The 18,531-nt window shown below is 40.9% G+C and overlaps 1 protein-coding gene across 1 annotated transcript in view; it reads right to left on the minus strand.

Annotated features, from left to right (window-relative positions):
- Positions 1 to 6,324: 6,324 nt before the first annotated feature.
- LOC129113582 (polypeptide N-acetylgalactosaminyltransferase 10-like) overlaps positions 6,325 to 18,531 on the minus strand; it is an 81,555-nt gene continuing 69,348 nt past the window's right edge. Inside the window, exons 8-12 of the mRNA XM_054625969.1 lie at positions 17,133 to 17,240; positions 10,958 to 11,179; positions 10,087 to 10,203; positions 7,456 to 7,605; positions 6,325 to 6,631 (exon numbers count right to left, since the gene is read on the minus strand). Coding sequence (XP_054481944.1) covers positions 6,467 to 6,631; positions 7,456 to 7,605; positions 10,087 to 10,203; positions 10,958 to 11,179; positions 17,133 to 17,240 — 762 coding nt within the window. The 3' untranslated portion in view covers positions 6,325 to 6,466. The remainder of the gene's footprint in view (positions 6,632 to 7,455; positions 7,606 to 10,086; positions 10,204 to 10,957; positions 11,180 to 17,132; positions 17,241 to 18,531) is intronic.

An 18,531-nucleotide genomic window follows, 5' to 3' on the forward strand; every position in this document is an offset into this window, starting at 1 on the left:
GTCAAACCAGGACAATTTGGTTGTGACTGTTGGAAAAAGGACATTTGAGTGTTTTACAGATATTTGTCGTGACTCGTGACACCCAGCTTTAAAAATCGCAGACAAACTGGGACGACTGGTCACCGTATAATAAGGTTTAATTATAATCTAAATAAATAATTATTTGCGTTAAATTATATCCGATAGCAATTATCAACTAAATATATATCAAAAAAACAACTCACATTTGCTTTTATTGTCCTGGTTTGAGTACAGCAGGGTAGAACCTTTCCTGCACCTCCTCCTTGTCACCATCCTAAACTTGTTCGTCTCTCTCCACTTAATTGTCTCCTATAATGGCAGAACAGATAAAAAATAGTCTTGGAAAAAGCAAAGTAAGTTTCCCCATTTTACTGTGTACTTGTAGGACGCTGTGGACTGAGAGAGAGAGAAGGGGGGGGGTATTAGTGAATTATGAGAGACAATTGGATTGCCTTTTTCTTTTTATAATAGTGCTGAGCCCAATAAAGAAACTTAATGGATATCTCCAGTGGAACGCTGTGCTAATGTAATAGCCTGATCTCTGGCCCAGTTACAGCTCATGAGTCTGAGGGAATGCTGATTATTTGCTAATTAACAGGAAATAAATATGGATGGAAAAACCGTTATGCAGAAAATAACCTGCTGATTGCATGACTTTAGTTTGCACATTCTGAGAAATGTAAAACCAGGGGTTTCAATAATAATACAATAAATAAAAATCGAAAAAACACACAATTTAATTAGCCTTTACTGCTAAACAGTTCTCCATTTAATGTAATTGTGTAATTATGTAAAAAGCTCCCATAACATCTCGCTATAAGGGTTCTCACGGTGTACCAAACCAAAATGGTCTCCCCCTCTTTCAGAGCCGCTGTGACAAGTTGAGCATTATGTGTGACGTCCCAGGAGACTCGGAGAAATGGGCCAACTTGCAAAAGCAATATCGCTCCAGCCACGAATAAATCACTGAAACCTGAAAGCTATCAGAGTTAGCGGGTTGCCAGGGGAAATGATTATGGGATTAACGTTTGGGGAAAGTGTGTTTTTGCACCATCACTCACAGAAGCGATTAAAGTAATACAAAAGCTACAACAAGAAGTGACAAGGGGAGGAAATAAAACTCTGGGCAGCCGACGTCCGTGCCGAGGGTTATTTCTAAAAGACGATTGGGGCTGGAATGAGCAGCCTCTCTGTCCACCTGGTGCGCTGTCAACTCCAGGTGGACGGGTCGCTGCTTCACCCACAACATAAGAGCTCTTTTAAATGTTCTGTTGGTAAAGCTCAGATGAGAAAACCTACATGAATTTGGTCAAAAAAGATCTGTGATGGCACCAGATTGTGCCCCAACCTGAACAGTTTTAGATTTCTCAATCTTAAGATTGAAGATGAACAACAAATCTAGAGAAGGGTGTCGGGCTGCTTTAAAGGACATGACTGACAAATGAACCAGCTTGTCACTTTCTCACAAATTTTAGATGAAAAGCAGGAAACAAAGACATGATGGCATATTCAAGTACCTCTCAGACACGTTTTCATCCAAATATAGAAACCTTTTTATTTTACAATTTTCAGCAAAAATATCATACAATTCCAGTTTAATTGTACAGTTTGTTAAATATCTAAATACACTTTTACAGTTGCAATGTCAGTAGAAAAAAATATTGGAGATTTTTTGTATGAGATACAAAATGTACACTCCTCTACACACACATGAACACATCATGGTGTTACTGACCGACGCTGGCTGCCGACATTAAAAACCTTTGCGCCTATAAAATAAGATTTCTTTACACTGCTCACCGAATTTCACCGAACAAAAAAATGGCAGAAGTTACAATGGCTTTACTCCATAAACTGTGGCAAAGTATTGTGAATACAAAATAAAAAGCATTTACATACGTTTACATACTGTACTTTCACGCTGTTAAATTGTTATCAAGGAGATTTTCATTTACTTGATTCACACATAGATGTTAATACTTTACCACAGTGTATGAAAGCTGGAATAAAGCAAATGTAAACAGTCACCATTAAGAATCAACCCAAATTACAGTTTGATGTAATAAAAAGATACTTTACATGTGCAATGGAAAGGTACGATGTACTCTGAAAAGGTCACAAGTAATAGACTTTACTTCAAGGGATACAGTTAGCAACATCTTGGGCAATACTTTTTCCCAATTTCCCCAAAGAGATCAATTAAATTTTATATTTTAGAGGGAAAATTGATTATTTTTTTCTTCTCTAAAGCTCAAATGAACAGTGGCTGTACTCTGTAAACCGGTAGTGATGGCTGTGAACTAGTGGTTGTCAAACGGCAGGTACAGTGTACAACATAGTACTTATTGAGTTACTGCTTAAGGTGGTATTACTTGATATGCTGGCTGCTCAGGGGTCTTTCTAGCTGCTAAATATTCCACTGTTTTCACCAGGTAGTCAATGATTTTACCTGTCTGCTCTTTGGCACAGGGCAGGAAGCATAGAGTGGGTTTATCTGATCGTATTTGGTGAGAACAGCTTACTGCTGCAGCTGGAAACGGGACTGATTAGAGTAAACTTTACCGTAAACGTGCCCAAATACCAAAACAGGGAGCTAAAAGAGGCTAAAATGATCCATTGAGATGCTTCCAATATGATTGCCAAAGTGTCCTTTTTCATGAAAAAGTACTAGAAGACTAGCTAGTTTGTCAGCAGTGTTTTTCTGAAATATTTAAGTATTCGACTTACATCATCATCGTCACTGCCGCCTAGCTGCTTTGTGTGGTATGTGCAAGAATCTGCCATCCTTTAAATCCAAGGTTTAGCTGACAGGAAACAAATTACAGTCACCAAATCATTATTATTAAAAAGACTGCGTCCACAATTCGCTGTGAAATGGGCTTGCCCAAAATGTTGCCTTGTGTATTCAGCCCTCTACACAACTTTGCCCACAAGTACAGTGTTCGTATTAAACAGTCACAACAGTCCTTCACATTAAGGTCACATGATTGAACAGCCCAGATTGCACTACTGATCCGATCAGGATAGCAACATCACCCCAAATAACATTGTTTAAAATAACAAAAAAAAAAGAAGAGCTGTGGGACAAAAAGAAGTTGATTCAGGGTGTGAAAAGGTCAGATGGGTTTTCAGTTTGGTCCTGAAGTGGAAACCTAGCTACATCAATGATTAAGTGGTCTGAAGCAGCAATTTTCACACACCTCTTCAAAATCTGACAATGGACAAGTTGTCCTTGCGTGAACTACAGAAGGTCAAGTGATAAAGGAACCATGAATTCAATTTAAAAACTCTCCTATCAGGATTGCAGCATCAGGATCTTTTTTTTCCCAGTAAGACAGGTGACTATATTGACTGAAATGGTGACGGATGATGGATTTTACAACAAACAATAACTGTGAGCGATGTGAGATTTGTTGGTCAAACCACAGATTAGGGACAAACATGATGCATTGACTGCCAACTTTATAATAAAAGTCTATTCACCTCATGCAGCTGCGTTTCGTTTTTTTACACCTTGGGTTTGAACTAAATTGTATTTGTTCCTCCGGCTATTCCGCAGCTACACTTCAGCGATCGATTTGTTTTACAGAACCTCATCCATCAGCCATCACTGACTGGGAGAACGACACATGAAGAAGGCCTGAAATCTTACGAGGGCATTTGTGTTGTGTCATGGTGCCGGGTAGACATAGAGTTGACATTTATAAATAGTTGTAACTGCAGGCCACAACAATGCTCAAACCAAAGCACCTGTTTTCCATTATTGAGATAGCTAGATAGTTATCTATAGCCAAAATGATAGCTATATATAGCTATCTACTGCTAACTTGCTAGATGGTTACGCTATCTATTGCCAAATTGCTATCCATACATAGCTATCTACTGCTAATTAGCCGCTAGCTAGCTATATAGTTATGCTATCTATTGCCAAATTGTGTGCTATAGATAGCTATCTTTTAATAGCTGCTCTCTAGATGCTTTATTTTCCAAAGATAAGCTAATATCACTTAGCATTTTTATATTTCAAGTGCTCACTTATCTCCTGGAGCTCAGATGTATGGATTTTGAAGTTTTAATTGAATTGTTCATTTGAAGACTTATAATCATCAGCAAAGCTACATTTCTATTGTTACACTCTGCAAAATTGGTTGCTTAACGGAAATTAATGAAAAAAACTGTCAAAAGACGGACATTTGAGTTATGGATGACAAAATCATTCACCTGGGAAGTTAAAGTGTATTTTTATCAAACTAATGTGTCCAATCCACCTTAATTTGTGACTTAAAAGTACCTTGACAAGGCATGTTGAGGATATGACATTTTGTTTTGGTCTAAAACTGATTTTTAAAATCTAACTGAGCGCAATACCTGGAAGGGATGATTAATAAAATGGCACAAACTCTACATTGTTCTGCTTACAAAATGGGATTAGAGGATGGGGGCAGGCAACAGACCAGAACATCCCAGAACATCACGCTGAGCAGGAAACTAAATCATCATCAGCTGAACCACAGGACTGAAAACAAACGATAAAATAACATTTAATTAAAAACAGAAATAAAAACAACAGAGTTAAAAAAAAAGATGGTAAACAGCAACGATTCCCTTTCCCATGAAAGTACTTTGGATTGAACAAGTGGGAAAAGCAACACAACAGCATCATATCGTGATTAAAATAGAACAGAGGTCTTCTTAGGGCTATAGTTAACTTTTCAAGGCAGGAGGAAAATATGGTGGAAAAGAAGTATCTTTAGCTCTATTCACAGCCAACAGTTACATGTGTCTTGATGTCCTGCACCAGAGTGGCGGTCAATTAACGTTCAATTCCAAATGTGATTCCGGAGAACTTTTTCAACGAAAAGATTCTCAGTTTTTAAGGAAAATCACTTCCTGAATCGAGTGAATTGTCCCCTCTGCCGATGTGGACATTTTGGACCACACACACACACACACACACACACACACACACACACACACACACACACACACACACACACACACACACACACACACACACACACACACACACACACACACACACACACACTTTCTGAAAAATACACACATCTGCATCTAATCCTCTTCCAACAAGGCACAAAGATTTCATTCAAGTTTATCATCACATAAGTGCTTTATGCATTTTAAACCCACATTCGTCTCAATCCCAGAGCTACCTCGGCGAGCCTATCCAGAGTAATTCTCCCATTCGTCTCCCCCCTCTCTAAAGTGATGTGTCAGCTCGGCGGCCGGCCAATCGGGTGAGTCGGCTGGCCTGCCAGTCACGTAGCTAGTCATCCTAACCGGGCAGGCGTCCGTTTGCAGTCCTGCCTGCTGCTTGGCGCCGTGATGTGACCCCCCCGCCCCCGTGCTCGGCAGTCTGCGACGGGGTCGTTCCCGGTGACTGATCTGCTGAGTCTTGTGGGGGAGAGGGAGGGACAGGAGCTCCCCCCCCCCAACAAACAAGACCTTAGCCATAGAGAGTTGGCCCAAGCAAACCCTGGCGTTAGATAGCCCTCGCCTCTGAGGAATGAAAGCAGAATGTGGCACAGTGACAAACCCGCTGACGACTCATGCAGCGAGGAAAAGGACAGAAAAGAGGAATAAGGAGCGAGGGGGCATTAGAAAAAGTTGCCCTCCCTTTCATTGTCAACTTCCACCTGCTGCATTCAAAGCAGCTCGGCCCACAGAGAGCAGGGACCAGTCTACTACAAGCCAAAGGGGGGGGGGTTTGTTGTAAAGGAGAATCAATTCACCGGGTGATTTCTAGAGTGGTTCTGCCTGGCTTCACCCAGGTGTCAGGATGACTTTGGCTCAGCAGGAAGCTCCCCCCCACCACCCTCCCCTAGGGAAGTTGTCAGAGCTGGAGAGACATAACGGGATTTGAGAGGGAGAATGGAGAAGGTGGGCAAAGGTGCAGTCATGCAGGCAGATTGGGTCGGACGTACAGACGGTGCCGAACCAGGGGAGACAGGAGAGGGGTGGGGGGGAGAAGAGGTGGAGACGGAGGATAAAGGTAGATAGACAGAGAGGGTAAATAGAGATTTAAAAAAAAAAAAAACCTGTGCAAGGGAAAGAAAGGCAATAGATAAAGCTAGAGAAAATTTGAAATAGACAAAAGGAAGGAGAGGAATGTCAGGTAACCGATCGACAGCAGGAAGTGAGACAGACCCGCTGTGTCAGAACAAATACATCTCACACATAAAAAAAACACAAACCCATCAGTCAAGAGTTGAACTCAGTCCATCCTCTTGCTGATGTGTTGAACCAACTTCCCCCCCGAGGTATCCCATCATGCCTCGGTCTTAGCACCCCCAAAGAGAAACAGCTGTCACCTCGGCGCCAGGTAAAGGGGGAGCCAGAGTTCACAGCAGCAGCAGCTCCACGTCTGCGTGCGTCAGGAGTCTGTTTTTTTTTTTCTTTCTTTTTCTGGAAGCTGCCGGGGGCTTCAGTTGGCGCCCCGGTTGAAGTGTTCCAGCACGGTGGCGTTGGTTTTCTCAAACAGCCACTGCTGGCTGGGGGAGGAGGGGTCGCAGGTGTTCATGAAGATCCGCCGCTCGCTGGGGCTGCAGTCGATGCAGCTGTTGCTGACGGAGTGAAACAGACTCTTATCCTGGAGGGACAGAGGGAGGGAGGAACAGGAAGCAATGTCAAAAAACTAAATTTAGATTCTTTTTTTTTCCAGTTTAAAATGCTTCCATAGCAAACGCCAAGGCAGCACCTCCTTTTTATGGGATGGAATTGTGCGTCGCATAACAAAGGAAAAAAGACAAATCGCATTGACATCTATAGGCTCTTCGTTCTTTTATCCCCTGTAGAGGATCGCGGTCACTCAGTACCTACCTTACAAACTTTTCCTTAGAGACAACCATTATCCATTTTCCAAAGCATGAAATAACGTGTTGAAACTTGCATACGGTTTTTAATCCATCACAGTATAGTGATGACACATTAATCTTACCCTATAGCATTTGTAAAGCAGAACAACCTATAAATACATGCCTATAACACACAAAAGTGTGCTTAGCAGATCTATAAGTACATGAATGTTTATCATTGTATTTGTCATAAACTTTTACATTTTGCTGTCTTGACTTGCTTTTTTGCATTTATGTGTTTATTGCCGCAAACAAGCTTGTCTGCATCGTGACACACTAGAGGTGTAAAATATAAATGTGGCCTCCTGTTTGGCATGTTTTTGTTATTAACGGAGCTTAAACGCAGCAGCATAATGAGGTCCTTTGAATATCCATCAGCTGGAGGGTAGGGAACTGTTTAAATGTGCAGAACTTTATAGACTTATTAAGTAGCCTTTAAGTCATTTATTTTCAAGCAGCTGTGTTATTAGCTTTGTTGTTTTGGACAGAAAAAAAGGAATGGAGGACGAGAACAAGATGAGAAAAGCGAGCCTGTGTTTTACAGTCAGGGCTGCCGTACCTTTCTGTAGCGCCACAGCTGGTTCCCCTTCATGCCGTGGCAGTCGTACAGGGTGACGGGGCTGTTGTGGGAGACGGCGTCGAAGCAGACCTTTTTAGTGTGCATGGGGTCGCCCACCCGGATGTCCTCTCTCCATCCGAACGTGAACACCTGCAGGGAACACATCTCAGATGTTAAGTCACGACAGCATCGTATAACATGAATAACTCAGATGATGAAGAGTCTGTCACTGTTTTCTGTTTAAAGCTAGTAAGTGGACCTTATGTTGGGATTGTTAAATCAAGAAATATTTCCAAAGTAGAGACTGGACTTCAGTGCTTCACTTTTAAACAGGCCCTATTATGCTATTTTCTGGGTGCATATTTTTATCTCAAGTTACAGTTACAACATGTTGACGTGTTAATGCTCATAATCCTCCTTGTTTTTCTCATCCTGTCCTGCAGCACCTCTTCTCACCCTCTCTCTGAAATGCTCCGTTGTAGTGCTTGCTCCTCCCTCCAGAAAGCAAAGTCTGCCCTGATTGGTCAGCTAGCCCGCTCTGTTGTGATTGGTCAACGTTTCACATTATGACCTCATAAAGTTACGGAAGTGAAGGAGAGAATTCAATCGAATCGTTTCAGGCAGCTCAGGAGCTTCTGAGGGGGAGGGTAACTCCTTTTAGGCGTGGACTTCAGGTTTTACACTCTACGGACCTTTTACATGTACAAAAATATACATAACACACTAAAGAAGAGGGAAGAAGTGGAAAAGCATAAAATGACGATGAAGTCTTTGGGCGAAATCAAAACAGTTAACTTTTATGTTGACAGATTGATCTTCAAAGCTACTCAACAAAGACCATCTTTTCTTTCCAGTGATTGAAAGTTCTGGAAACAGCTGGTAAAGCATAAATACAATTTTTAGCATCTGCGTAGCTACGAAAGACGTGAAATCTTGTCATCTCATTAAAAAAAAAGCTCTATTATTAATGTTGAAACTCTGTTATCTGACAATAATGAAAAGAAAACACGAATGTTACTAAGACTTCCTGAATGAGTTCGTCCGCTCCACTCGTAAAAAAAAAATCAAAAAGCACAGCTGCCAGAGGGCCTCCTGTGATTTGCAGTGAATCAATTTCTCGTCGGAGCTGAATACAGATTGCAACTGCAACACAGATTAAACAATGCATCTTCAGATTAAAGCAATTAAAGTGTCAGAGCTCTGAGGCGCACTATTTCAGCTGCGGAGACAAAAGGAGACATTCGATCCATTAAGGTTGTATTGTGAGCTCGGTTTAAAGATCTTCAGTGTGAAGAAGTCCTCTTGGAACAATGCAGAGATAATGAGGCAGCGCAGTGTGTATGTTGTTTGTGTGTCTGTGTGTCTGTGTGAGTTCATTTGACACGGATGCTTGTTTAGTAAATGAAATGCACGAAGGAGATCTATTAACAACAAAACTTTCCTCTTGGAAAATCGCATAACTCTCAGCAGTGGTTCTCCATGAACAGTTCTTTTTGAAGGGTTCTTACTCAAACCAAGATGCCTCAGGTGGATTGTAACTTCAATTTTACACCCAATCTAACACTAACCTATAGAAAACCTGCCCGAACTTCACCTGCATACATTCATATTCAAAACAAAGACACCCTATTCTGAAGGGATCTGATTACAATCAAACACTCTGCAGAAAAAAAACAACCCAAAAGCTAGAGGATAATTAGACCAAATCCAGAATGGGGTTGAACACACCAAAATAAAGAGAGAACAGAAGCACAGGAAGCAGCATGATGCTCCACTCATTAAGAAGCAACTGCAGTCAAAAAGACTAGTAACAGTTGAAAATATTTATCAGCATCAAACAGAGTATTTCTCTCTTGTAGTCATGACGACGCATCACATGATCAGAGCTGTCCAGATGACTCTGCTTGGATCCACTCAGCTATCTGACATTTTGACACACAGACCTGAGACTTTGTTTGATCCAGCCCAAAAGGAAGGGTGGGTCTCTCTACCCATAACGCTAATTTATCTAATATTCACATGATGATAAACTAAGGGATTAATTAATTAAGGCAAAAACAACACTGTACATTAATGTCCCGTTTACGAATTTTGGCTCTTCTTGATCCAGTGCTTAACTTAGGCTCTACTGCATTGACTTATTTTGAGTATTAAAAATAAGTAATTACTATTAAAAGGTATATTATCCAGCATTTTCCTTAAAATACAAATTGTAGACTCATCCAAAAATGATCCATCTCAATCATCACTTATGACCCATTAGAAGCGTGTGGTGGTTTATCTGCAGTGACCCCGGGACTTAAAGTGTAAAAACTTTGAATTTTGTGTGTTTACCAAACTACAAAATGCTGCATATTATACCTTTAATTTGTTAGATGTATCTTAGTGTCTCTCAGTTTGTGTATTATTTGTTTCCATTGTCCTGATTGTCTCGTCTGTTCTACAAAAATACTAATTAATATTCTTTCAAATTCTGTTGTAATTACAAAAGGGTTACAATTCATCTAGAAATCTAATACTCAAGCTCTTCAAATAAGGCCTACATTTCTGAATCTTCACCAGATTTTTTAAATGAAGCCTAAAGAGTTCGAACGAGGCTGTTTATGAAAATGTCATATTTTTGCTGCTCACCTGTCCATGGCTCCAGCTGACCTCGGCCCGGCCCTTCACACAGCTCTCCAGGCGGATGGGACTCCCTGACACAAAGTGTTTACTCTCCATACACATGCCGCTGCCCACGTTCCGAACCTGCGACACAAACACACATAACAGCAGAGTCATGACCAAGGACACAGAGGACAGTCATACAGTGTGCAGCAGTGACTGGAGGTTTTCTTAGAAAAAACATAATCACACAGGATATTACGCACAAGTATGTTGAGGCAGATTGAAGTTTTACAATTGGACCCTTAGATTGGTTTATTTCTTGGAGGCAATAACATGCAGATTATCCTCTGATTCGCGGTACATAAACGTGCTCTCTCCTCTCTGAGTGCAGTCGGAGCAGATTTCCAGGCAGCAGCCTGGTGCGACAGACTGACATTATTATTAGAGCCAACTGGCCAACTTTTTCTTGACAGCCTAATCAGTCGTTTTAGAGGAAGCTGCTACAAATGATCCAGACTTTTTGCTCTGATGGTTGTATTGAAATACCAAAACAAAAATGTTCAGCATCTGAGGTTTGATAAATGATGAATAGTATTTTTTTTAAATGTCATATGAAACAAACAAACAAACAAAAAAAATAAAATTGCTGTTATTAAAAAACAACATTACACACAGACTTGTTAACAACCAATTACAAATGATCAAAACTCTGACTCAAACAAAGACACATGCAAGGAAAAACTATATTAAAAGGGAGCCGAGAGAAAGAGGCCTTGGATGAAGTTTGTTATCTTGTACCTCATGATGTCATGGTTTCAAATCTCGAAAACAAACTTTTTAGACAAATCTCCTTCACTATTTAGTTTTGTGTTTGAGGTATGGGAGCTGACTGTACCTCTCCCCACGCAGCAGCAGGAGGCTCCACCATTGGGTAGTGTTTGGGCAGATCCCAGGCCACCTTGCTCATGAACCACTTGAAGTTCTGGCAGTTGAGGCGGTTCCTCAGCTCCTTCTGGGCCGTCATGTCTCCCGCGGACAGGTGTCGGTACTCGGGCCGACGCTGGTAGATGTATTCGGCGTACTCGTCCATCCACACCTCCGCCACGCGCTTCAGGTTCTGAAATCGGAGTGAAACCGTTTGTTAAAGCGTTTCATTACAACGAAACTACTAACAATGGAACTCTTAGGATTGCAAACAGCCATGGTGACAATCTTATTGTGACTGCTAGGAATAAAAGAACAGGGAATAAAGGATCTGATTTAGGCCCAACAGGCATTTGCTGGTTCATCAATGGACGTCGACCAAAATATCTTTGTAGCAGTCAGGCTGCTCATTCAGACTTAGAATAAGAAGCAGATGATTGTAGTTTCTCCTATGATGAAACATTAACGTGAACACATCCTGGACCTCGTTACACAACCCAATTTGCTCGAGTGTCATTGAGTTTGTACTGGAAAAAAAACGTGGCTGAAGTAGAAATTTTGCAGAGTTGTTTACTCTCTACAATAATCAATCAATTTAAACTGACATAAACTGATTTATTTACCCACCCTTCAAGCCAATTGGGGGTTGCGGAAGCTGTAAACACAACATTATAAGGGTGAACTCGTTGGCAACCAGTTGCCTTTTTATATATTCAGTTGACAACATGAGCTTTCATTTGGAGTCGTGTCTCTTGCCAATTCATCCAAGGAAGGCCAATATCAATGATGGAGGTCTCAATGGTTTTGCTCTCTACTTCTTGCTCCACTATTTTAACAGGCTGGTCAATAACTTTGTCTGTCTGCCGTTTGGTGCAGGGCATGGAGTGAAAAGTGGGTTTGTCAGACCTTTTCTGTTTACTGAAAAACAGCTGCCTGCTTTACTGAACACTCACGGGCCGTTAAACCAAAACATTGAGCTGAAAAATGGTAAAATGCTCAGTAGAGGTGAGGGGAACTGCAAGGTAGGAGGTAATTATCTGCGAGTTTGAGACTATGAGAAAGCCCTCTAACATTTCACACAGTCATAAAATCAACTGGCAATATATATATAAGAAAAAATATGAATTATTGCAGCCTTAAATTGTTGTTCAAGACAATCTGAACTCAGTCCAACTTCAACATATCTAATTCATTTCTTGAACTACCACCGATTTAGACCACCAGAGTCTAGTGATTCTCGTTTGGAGAATATCTTGTAGAAATAAAGACATCCAAAGTCATTATACTCTTACTCTCTACTTATTTTAGTAATATGTTATGTGATATAAATGCCAATGATTGTTGATGCTAAATGTGAGCTGTCATGTTAGCACATCCCTGTGCTTCTGGACATTGTGTCTACAACGGTAACACAGACGAAGACTTCATCCTGCCGTCCTTGATGCTTTAATTCATCTGACACAGCAAAATGATCAAAGCCGCTCAGTAGAAAGGCGGCCAGTCATCACACAGGACCCGTCATCATGTCCCAGGAGGCAAGAGATGAAAACTTGTCTCAAGTCATGAAAGCAGTTCCAGAACTAAAGTCAATTACATGCTAATTTACAGGGTAGCCTCTTAAAAGGCCTGTTTCTTTCTCTCTCTGACAGATGCAGCCTATTACACAATGTCATGAAACGCTGATCAGAACAAGAAGTTAGCCTCATTTTGAACTGAATGCAAACCACAAGACTGGTTTGTCTGACCTAAGCAAAAAATAAAAAGCATTGTTCAAACGTAGGACTTTAAATTCTAGTATTTCCCCAAATTACTGCACCGCTGGGAAATGAGTAGAACATTCTGTGTGTTTGATGTAATACTTTACTAGTTGTAAATTGTAATTTTCTTTATAGAAGCACTATCATGTCGCATCAGTTTTGGCGGTAATGATGATAGAAGCCTGGAGCATGAAGCCTGCAGCATAAAGGGAGGGATTTGAAGCAGGTTGTCTCACTGAGCCACCTGCAGATGAGGTGTTAAGCCTTTGACGGGACCACTTCCTGTGGAAAATAACGTGCCATGGGAGTGTGTGAACTGTGCAAAGCATATGAGAAAAAAGACTAATCGCTTTAACTTTTTAAGAACGAGGTAGCAACATGACAACAAAAGTGTCAAGGCGGAAATATCCTGAAATCAGCCTTCTTGTGCAGTCTGTCTGTTCGTGTGCCCTACATACATACATAATACAAGGAAATGGAGAGCGCTTGTCTTAGATCACAGTTTGTCCCAAAACGTTTGCTGGCATGGGAGCTGATTTTGTTTGTTATCATATTTTATTTAGGTGAGAAGTACCTTCAGGTTTTGTGTCTCATCTGCACATTTTTGGCTCTTCTTTCATCTTTAATTGTCTTTTTATGACTGCATTTATATTGTGTCATAAGTGTTTTCCACTAGACTGCGAAGAACAAAAAAACTCTGAAATTACAGGCAGTTTAATGTTTGCAAGAAAGATAAGATAAGATAAGATAAGATAAGATAAGATAAGATAAGATAATCCTTTATTAGTCCCGCAGCGGGGAAATTTGCAGGCTTACAGCAGCAGAGAGTAAAGTGCACACAAGAGACATAGTAAAGAAAGACAAGATAAAAATAAAAAAATGAAAAATTAAAAAAAAAAAATAAAAAAAAAAAAAACAAGTATTATAAATAAGCAAAGTGTCATTTCAGATTGAAACTGAGTAAAAAAAAAAGGATGAGCAGGTGGCTAAAACTGTAAGCAACGATGGCTGCAGGGCACACCGCTTCTCCAACAGGCTCTTTAGGCTCAGACAATTGCAAACATGAAAGATTTACACTCGAGTAATGGGAAATCCATCCATCGGAAGCCTTTGAGGTGTGAAGCAGTAAAAAAACCCCCAAAAAACACAGCCGTTCGGCCTCTGCGGTACGGACGCATGTCTGAGAATACAGATGGTCGCAGCCTTGGAGGTATGGATTGTGGAATGAATGAGAATACAGGTTCAACGAGCCTCCCAGGAAAGTATAAATACAAGTCATCCAGGAAAAAAGAAACTCTCAGACTCTCTGTAGTAGAGCTCATTGCCTGCAGCGAAACTTGGGCTCTCCAGGTGAAGTGGAGTTCAGTCGTTGCATCTCCACCCATGCTGACTAGACTTCCTCCCTCTACACGTTGTGGAATGGCTGATTCACAAACACTGGATTGTCTGTGAATGGGTCTGGAAGGCTTTTGTTCTGTATCTGTATCTGCTGAAGGGACTCGTCGGCTCTAGTGGTGTTTTGTAAAATAACTTTGATGAAAGAATGTTTTTCTTTATTCTCACCATGAAACGGCTAGATAGACAGTGTTTTGATTGTGAGGCAGCACAGAGGGCAATGAATGCATTGGTTTCATTCACCTCAGGAGAAGAATGTTGATTAAGACTCAAGCTTCTCTTGGTGAACCCTGTCCAAATCCTAACACTTACCAAACTCTTCAAGAAGTACTACAGTATATCCATTAAGTTGTTGGACTATTCTTTTTTTTTTTTTTTTTGTCTTTTGCAAAAGTAGCGGACAACAAATACAGACTTTAAATGCTTCTTGCACACTTCAGGCAAAAGTGGCCCTGATCTGATTTTTTTGGGATTCTGTGTTTGTAAATAGCAATGTCCATCCATCCATTTTCCGTAACCTGCTTATCCAGTTAAGGGTCGCAGGGGTGCTGGAGCCGATCTCAGCTGTCAATGGGTGAAGGCAGGGTTCACCCTGTACAGGTCGCCAGTCTGTCGCAGGGCTGACATATAGAGACAAACAACCATTCACACTCACATCCACACCTACGGGCAATTTAGAGTCTTCAATGCACCTAAGCTGCATGTCTTTGGACTGTGGGAGGAAGCCGGAGAACCCGGAGAGAACCCACGCTGACACAGGGAGAACATGCAAACTCCACACAGAAGGTTGTCTGGCCCGGGAATTGAACCCGGGCCCCTCTTGCTGTGAGGCGACAGTGCTAACCACTACACCACCATGCAGCTAAATAGCAATGTGAAAAGCACTAATCACATGGAATCTGATCTTTTCATTTCTGGATTTGGCCACTTCCACATGTGGCCCCGAAAAGGTTGGATTTCTGCAATGCAACCTCAGTCTGAACAGTCATATCAGAATTAATGCGACTTATCACTCTGGATCGTCATTCGTCACAATACTGCACAATTCATGTCACCATCCCACATCTCCTAGCTCCAACTCCACATCCGTGCTAAACTCTGTACAGAAGTAACAGCCATTGCTCCACGAAAAAGCCATGATTCAAAATCAACCTCGTTATCATCTGCAGAAGAATTCGCTGGCTTCCATCGACTTACAAGTGAAACCAAAAAACGCTGACTGCAGTGGCTTCCATTTTTACTTTTGTTTGAGAGTGTGCAGTGCAGTGTGACATTTTTGTTATTTTAAGCATTCGAGTCAGTTCAGGACCTGGACCAGCTTATACTGGAATCTGATATTGGCCAAATAAAAACAAAAATTGGATTTGAGCAATAAATACGATTGAGCACTACCTTCAAAAACACTGGCTCCTACATTTTCCATTATGCGACTCCATAAGCCCATTTTCAACTGCAGGAACTTTCCGCAGGCACTAAAAAACCTTTTAAAGAACTGCTTTTTGACCACTCCGTTTTTATGTTGCTTAATTCATTGGTAAGAGGAATCATTTGCCTAATCTTCACAGGTCTGTAGACTGCTATGGAAACGCAGAAAGACAACAATGGGCTGAAGGAACCTTTTAGTTCCTTTAAAAAGTATTCCTGGGACTTAAATTTACTTTTTGGAAATAGAGTTTTTTCCCTGCCTGGTGAATGCCCATGACTTTCAATCTTTCTGTTAACAATCTGTTGTTTCCAGTCAAGTTAGGATAATGCAAATTGAATTGTCACATCAATTACATGATATTAAAGTTATGAACACAACATTGACATGTCCTCCTTTTAATTTGACATGGCTAACAGCCTCTTCGTTAAACATCCAGAAGTTATGCAGCAACTCCATCCTTTAATCAGTAGTATTTTTGTCCACCTTATGAACGTCAGTAAAAATATAAATCTCTTTTAGCTCCGTTTCTGGCTCTTCCGCTACTAAATGCTCCACTATATTCACCAACTGGGCACTGGTCACTACAACAAGCAGTTCAAAGGGAAAGGCCCGATTTTGAAACTACAACACAGGGGACATATCATAATTCCTCACAGCATCAGGTAGAGGAAGTATTTCAGTTTTATTAAACCTGCTGCCTGTTTGACATCAGCATTCAGTACAGCCTCAGTGAGGGGCTAATGGTCAGTCCAACGAGGCAAAAACCAAGAGACCAAGAGGTTTAATTACACATTCAGCCAAGCCAAGCAGAGCCAGGTGTCAGACTGAGGCTGAGTCATGCATAATGAATAATGTTCAGCTACAGGAACACTTTTTAAAACATTCCTCGTGCTGTGTCGAGGTGTCGAAGCTCATGTTGAATAAAGAATCTCAAGCTCACTATTTTGAGGATAAAGGGATTCTATTTGTACCCACAATGCAACTCACCCCACAGACAGTTCTTTCAAGGATTTGGCTGCCATGCTAGTAGTCGGCTAATGTAGCCTCGTTCCGCTAGCCTGTAGTGACGATGAGGAGCGGGCTACAGGTTCAGAACTTGATGTGTAAAGTCGATGAACAAAAGAAGCCAGAGATACATGTTAACTAATCACAAGCAGCCGTACAAGAACTTTGCATGATCTACCATTTTTTAAAGTATTTGCCATATATATATATATATATATATATATATATGTAATTGCATTTGAGTAAATTCCAGAAAAACAAGATTTCTGTCATGACCGCAATACATTGAAGGTGAATGTGATTAGTGATGCTTTAAGAGACTCAAAACATGTCCATTCTACTCAGGCTGATCCATAGACCTTTGCCATTCGCGGTTCGGATTAGGAACTACTTTGTTCTGATGGTAAATTATATATATAGCGATGTAATTTACCTCTTCCCTTTCAATGCAAAGATTTAACCGTGAGCTGTTTGCACGGAAACAAAAACCAAGGCAACAAACCAGACATCCTTGCGTGTCCTTGTGTCTACATTAACATGCTATAAAACGATCCAAGACTCACCCTGGCCAGGCTGACCCCTCCAGGAACTTTGTAGGGGACATATTTCCTGTAGATGTGTCCTACCCTGGAGCAAGGGATGTCCTCCATCCGACCACCACACATCCACACCTACAGAGAGACACAGAGAGAGAAAGAGATTCAGCAGTGATAAAGATAATATCAGGTCAAGGTTGCTGGTGTTTGTGTAACTGAACAGTGGGGAAAAAAAATCAGATGAGGTCAACAAATCAGAGAGATGACACAAACTCTCAATACAAGGCAAAGCGTGGGAAGACATTATGAAGAAACAACAATGCGGAGCAAACGAGGTTAGGATGTAAAGTAAAGGAAGGATGGGAGGAGTGGGAGGATGGCAGAGCGACTGGGTCATCTTAGGAGCAAAGAGGGAGGGAAAAAGACGTCAGTCTCAAGTTCAAGACCAGATTCATGTTGTGTTAGGTTAGATAAAAAACTTGAATAATTGCAGATGTTCATTTTCTTTTATGGAGAGTGCAGGAGTGAGAACACTATTCAAAACAACTCCATGAAAAGACTCCAAAGTTCATGTTTTTGTAGATTGCGTGGGGACCAGAGAGAGTAATGTGCATCAAAGGGAAACGAGTCAATCATGCTTAGCTAAATGACAAAGACTGAAATCGGATTTGTAATGCTTACTTCTAAAAGGCAGCGCCGCTTTATAACTCCACAGGGTGTGTGAGTATTTAAAGAAAATGTAAAAGATAGATTTGGGATGTATAATTTTAAACTTAATCAGCACAGCGTGAGGTCAGAAGGTCAGGCATTAAAGTTGGTTTAAGATAAGATAAGTCAATGCATATTTAGAATCTCCTCTTTCAACATCTTAAGAAACACTTGCCAGGGCACTGCTGAACTAGTTCTACTGCAGAAATCTTTTAAAGTGTGAGACAGCTTAGCCTTGCTGTCTATCTTTTTATCAGTTAATAGTATTCGTTGAAAACTGTCGGAGAAATCAAAACATGTTTGGGTGAAGGAGTGCTTCCTGCCCTCAATAAGAGTTTTATGAGGTGTTCTTTTGATACGGATACATGCAGAAAAGAAAATCACAAGAAAGCTCAAAGGCACAATTAAAATGTCATTATTGTAAGGGCATTATCATGTGAGACCTCAAAACAAACTTCTAGGTAATTGATCTTAAACAAATGAATGGAAATCATCAATTTGAACCCCTTTTCAACTGATTGTGCAGTCAGTGTATTTTCTATTATTCAAAAGAATCATATCCAAAGTCAAACTTTTAAAAACTATGATGCAGGAGGCTTCTTGTGACTCAACGATCGAATCAATTCTAGTTTGTTCGTACTTATCTTGACCCATCATTCCGCCTTGCAGCACACTCTCCTCCACAAGCTCCCACATCTTGCAAATCCTACTCCGACTC

The sequence above is a fragment of the Anoplopoma fimbria genome, chromosome 24 (assembly GCF_027596085.1).
Source record: "Anoplopoma fimbria isolate UVic2021 breed Golden Eagle Sablefish chromosome 24, Afim_UVic_2022, whole genome shotgun sequence".
Lineage (NCBI taxonomy): Eukaryota > Metazoa > Chordata > Actinopteri > Perciformes > Anoplopomatidae > Anoplopoma > Anoplopoma fimbria.